Raw genomic sequence first — 5,000 nt, 5'->3', positions numbered from 1 at the left:
CGTTGGGGCAATTTGCAATGGATGATATGATATCTGAATATAATTTGTCTTACGGTCCACTATTATGCACGCATGTTAAAGGGTGTAAGAGAGAGAGAGAGAGAGAGAGAAAGAGAAAGAGAAAGAGAAAGAGAAGGAGGGAGGGAAGGAGGGAGGGAGGGGGAGGAAGAGGAAGAGGGGGAGGGATAGAGAGGGGATGATGACTGAACACTTAACTCCACCTTTAGGGGGAGAGAGAGAGAGAGGGGGGGAGGGAGGAGGAGGGAGAAAGAGAGAGAGAGGGGAGGGAGGGGGAGGAAGAGGGAGGAAGAAGGAGGAAGAGGAAGAGGACGAGGACGAGGACGAGGAAAAGGAAGATGAAGAAGAAGAAGAAGAAGGAAGAAGAAGAAGAAGAAGAAGAAGAAGAAGAAGAAGAAGAAGAAGAAGAAGAAGAAGAGGGAAGAGAGAGAGAGAGAGGATGATTGAACACTTCACTCCACCCTCACCACAACCACAGCTCCAGCGTGAGACTGTCCTCAGCTCGTAATTAACCCATCAGACACGGAGGCAACTAAGGGCCATTCTCAACCCCCCGCGCCCCCGCCTCAGGGCACAGGCGAACAAGTGACCTGACTTGACCCGGCATCACCCCTACCGGATGAGGGCACTGACTCCTCCTCCGAGAAGCCATCAGTGTAGTATTCCAACAATATATCCTTAGTGTTTGAGACGAAGACAAATCCTCGGGGGGCAAGAGTTGAGTTATGGGACGCAGTTGGGAATGACAATTCGAAGGAATATACCGGAAATTTCGCTAAAAATAAGATATGTTATATTTTTGTAGTTTTTTTTATGAAGGATGGTGCAAGTGGCTTGATTTTTTTCTGTGTTGCAAGGGGTGTCCCTTGCATTTAGGAACTGCTGTGTGGTATTATTGATCATCAGTATGTTGTTTTCTTTCACAGGGATCGCGCAGTTATGGACAGCGGGCGGTCGGCAGGCGCGGGCATGGGTGGTCCTCGCGGGTTGGTCGCGGGCGTGAAGGCGGCCTTCCGGTCCCGCTCTCGCTCCGAGAAATCCAGATCCCGTTCGCGCTCCAGATGCGAGAACAATAGAACAGATGACCACGATGAGGTCCGCCCCGGCAAGAGCGAGCGGGCCCCGCGGTCACCCTTCCTGGGTTGGGCGCGGTCACGGCACAAGGAGCAGCCCAAGGCGAAAGACGCGGCGAGGGCCAAGGAAGTCGCAGGCGGCGCCACGGAAGGCGGTGGCCCTTGCTCCCTCCTCCAGGCAGAGCGACTGAGCCTCCATTCGTCGGAGGATTACTGGCACACCTCCGAGGACTTGCGCGATATCCGGCGGGGAACATATACGAGTTTCAGGAGTGACTTTTACGATAGTAAGTACGCGGGGGAAAAAGAAAACGAAAAAACCCTGGACCGCCTGAGGTTGCTGGTTGACGATGGCGCTGCCGCCAGACTGCAGGACTCGAGGGACAAGAGCGGTGGTCGCCCGGGCAGGTACGTCAACCTCCCCGTCCACTGCGCCGGTGTCGCTGGCCAGGTGCCGGGCGAGAGCAGTGCCAGGGCCGCGGATGGCGGGTTGGCCCACGGCGTGAGTGCGAGCAACCAGGCCTTTTGCGGGGTGGCTGCGGCCCTCGGGTCTAAGGGCCTTGTGTGTGCGAGTGACGCGGGCGAGAGGGGGGGCGTGGAGGGGGAGACGGAACTGGAGGGGGAAGTGAGGGTGCAGGGAGATGGCAGTGACATGCGTGAGGACGAGCACGTTGAAGTGAAAAGCGAGAAACAGTTGAGGTTCGACACGTCGACCCTTAAGAGATACTATGACAAAGAGAAGACCTCTGATTCTGCTAGAGGTTCGTGGCTAAAGTCAGCCTTAAGTTATAACCTGGAGGTGCCGGAATCTCCCAGGAACGAAGTGATCGTGTTAGCTCTAGGTATCGACCAGTACATAGAAGAAGTGTTCAGGTTCTTGGATCGCTCAGGGTCGGGCAGGGTGGGTATCGAGGACTTCCATGCCCTGTGCCAGGTCCTGGGCCTGGCGGAGAACGAAGCGTTGCCGAGGCAGGGGCAGCAAAGGTGTCAGTGCCTCGGGTCGAAGCTGACCCTGAATGGCAGCCTCGACAGTTCCTTGCTGAGCAACGAGGTGCCAGGCGGTAAAGTGTGTCCCATTCATCTCAACTTCAGCGAATTCCACGACCGGCTGTGCGAGAGCTTCGTGAAGGGGGCGCAGACGGAGACCCTCTCGCCGCTCGCGTCTCGGCGCCCTTGCAACCCGCGCCTCGTAACGTCGGTGGTGCACATTCAGCGGCGGTATGATATCCTCGAGAAGATTTCGAAGTCCATCGCTGAAATAAACTCGGAGCTGGAGGGCGACGTCAAGAGGCCCCCGGCAGAGTGTCCGACGGCGGCGTCCGCCTGTTGCACCACGCGGCAGCCCGCACACGTCGATCGGAACTCCAACATCTCTCCTCAGCCGTCGTATTCTGAGACCTGCCTCCTGAAGCGACAGGTGCTTTTACAACAGCAGGAGCTTCAGTGCCTTCGTGAGGTTATCGAGGACATGCGCGTCGCTCTCCAGAATTCCGACGCTGAAAACTTGTCGCTGCAAGTGCAAATGGCGAGAAGTTCCGCCCCCTCCCGACGCGGGTCGGAGCACGACCTGTGTCTCACCGACGAGGAGGACACGATCGACGACCTGGTGAGGCAGCTGACGGAGCTGAGTCGCCCAAGGAGTGATACTTCTTCGATCCCTGTCGCGGAAGTCGCTCCCCAGCCACAGGAAGCACCGAAGGAGGCGCCACAAGCGGCGCTGCAGGCCGATGATCCCAAGTGCAAGAAGGAAGCGCAGGAGACTGCTTCGCGCCCTCCTGAGCCTCCCGGTTCTCCAAAGGAACCCCACAACACTGCCTTTGTGTCCGGTGACCTTTCTTTAGAGGCTGAACTTCAGGCCACGTATGAAGCCTTGCAGTCAGCGCGGGAGGAGCAGGAGGCGACGCAGGCCGACCTTCAGCGGACGGTCAGTCAGCTACAGCAACGGGAGGCGGACCTGAAGGGGGCCGAACTCAGCCTGCAGGCCTCGTACACCGCCCTCGAAAAGGTGCAGTACGACAGCCACGCCCTCGTGATGGAGGTCGCGGAAACCAGGAGTCTCCTGGAGGAGGCCAAGGAGAGGCTCACCGGGGCGCTGGAGGAGCTGGCGCAGGCGAAAAACACCATCCAGGAGCAAGAGACGCAGCTGACGTGCGCCAAGGAAACCCTGGAGGTTCTTCAGAACTCAAGGTTAGTCACTTGATTAGGTCTCTGTATCTTTGTGTGTACGAGGGAGGGGGAATGAAGGAAGGGAAAGGGAAGTGGAGAGGGGGAAGAAGAAAAGAGAGAGGGGCGGGGGCCAAAGAGAGACAGACCAGGTCAGCCAACACCCGGAATTTAGAATTGTGAAATTGACAACTGCCGAAGCGTGGAGAATTTTGACTGACATCGCACACGAGGAGAATCGCGGTGGGCCGTCGCGCCGCAGGCGGAGGCGCTGACCCTGCGTCTTGGTCTATCTCTCCAGCACCTTCAGATAGTTATTAGTTCTTATATCAAGGCCTGAATCCTATCATATCTCTAATCTTACTTCTAAGAACAATGCTAACCTGTACGCCGCCACACGAAGGGCGATTCATCCACCGATAGAAAGGCGATGTGCACAAACTTCGAAATTACACACTTTTTTTTATATAAACCGGCCAGCAGTGTGTGATTTACGATTTTCACCTTGAGCATGATAGGAGAGTGTGTCATTATGGGCGGTTGGGCCTCCTCCTTCTCGGGGTGCGTTATGAGTCCCTCCAGAGAACCAGTAACTGTAGTGAGGGTATCTGGTGGCCCCTCACTGCATGGAAGGCGGGGATGGCGGGTATGGGGCTGACCTGGGAATGATATGACAGGGCACTCTCATGTCAAACACTTGTGATGCTGTTATGAAGTGTTGCTCTTGTCCTGATAACTGTAAGGTATGTGTGCATACACGGATGCATACGCGCACACATGCACACTCGCGCGCACACACACACACATGCACACTCGCGCGCACACACACACACACACACACACACACACACACACACACACACACACACACACACACACACACACACACACACACACACACACACACACACACATTCACCGTCACCCCCCTATCCCCTATCCCCCACCCCGCCCCCAGCAGCCTGACCAACCCTACACTTCCGCATCGTTGTTCTCGGCGGGGGGGCGAAAGCACAAGACAGAGCGAGTAGACAAAGGCGAAGCGTGAGGGTCGTCAGAGAAAGAGAACAACAAACATGGCGTAAGGGAAAGATAGTGACGTGATAGTGAGGTAATAGTGAGGCCTGTTTGACGGTTGTGACAGGACTTTCCCACGTAAATGGGGGCTTTCTACCTGAAAGTGCGCGTAGTAAGAAAAGGCAAGATAAGATTAAATACCTTTCTTTATTCATAATAAGTAATGCTGAATTCGTATGAAAAAGCGAAAGATTTTTACAAGTACAGCTAGAAGGTTTTGGAAATAAGAAATCGAGCAATCATCTGGAAAAGCGATTCCGATGAAAGCTTGCGTGTGGGACAAACAACGCAAAACGGATTACGAACTTAGTCGAACTCCCAGAAAACGGAGTTACATCCCGGTCACTTCACCACGGACTGGGATTTATTACTCCCCCCCCCTTAGAAACCCCGGATTTTCATCTTCTTTCTCGAAAAAAAACGCCGACATTTTGAATAATCCTCCACTTCCGCTCGCCCTCAGTACGGCGCTCTCCTTACACGAAGGTCAGTCTGTATCCGCGTAACAAACAATGGCATCTGGTAACACGTGAGTGGGATGCCAGACGCAGGTGTATGGTAACACTTAGCGGCCGACGGCGGGGGAATCTGGTAACAGTGCTCGGAGACCGAGAATCCCCCGTGTGAACCAGAGGGTGGTCCAGGGGGAACTGTGGGTGGGCTAAGGGG

At 55.3% G+C, this 5,000-nt stretch overlaps 1 protein-coding gene across 1 annotated transcript in view; it reads left to right on the top strand.

Moving 5' to 3' along the window:
* The window catches only part of LOC119572898, a 99,097-nt gene that overhangs the window by 13,891 nt on the left and 80,206 nt on the right, over positions 1-5,000 (top strand). The window contains exon 2 of the mRNA XM_037919847.1: positions 945-3,278. Coding sequence (XP_037775775.1) covers positions 958-3,278 — 2,321 coding nt within the window. The 5' untranslated portion in view covers positions 945-957. The remainder of the gene's footprint in view (positions 1-944; positions 3,279-5,000) is intronic.

The sequence above is a fragment of the Penaeus monodon genome, chromosome 5 (genome assembly GCF_015228065.2).
Source record: "Penaeus monodon isolate SGIC_2016 chromosome 5, NSTDA_Pmon_1, whole genome shotgun sequence".
In the NCBI taxonomy this organism is placed as follows: Eukaryota; Metazoa; Arthropoda; class Malacostraca; order Decapoda; family Penaeidae; genus Penaeus; species Penaeus monodon.
The sequence above is the reverse complement of the archived record's forward strand: the minus strand, read 5'-3'. Positions and strand labels throughout refer to the sequence as shown.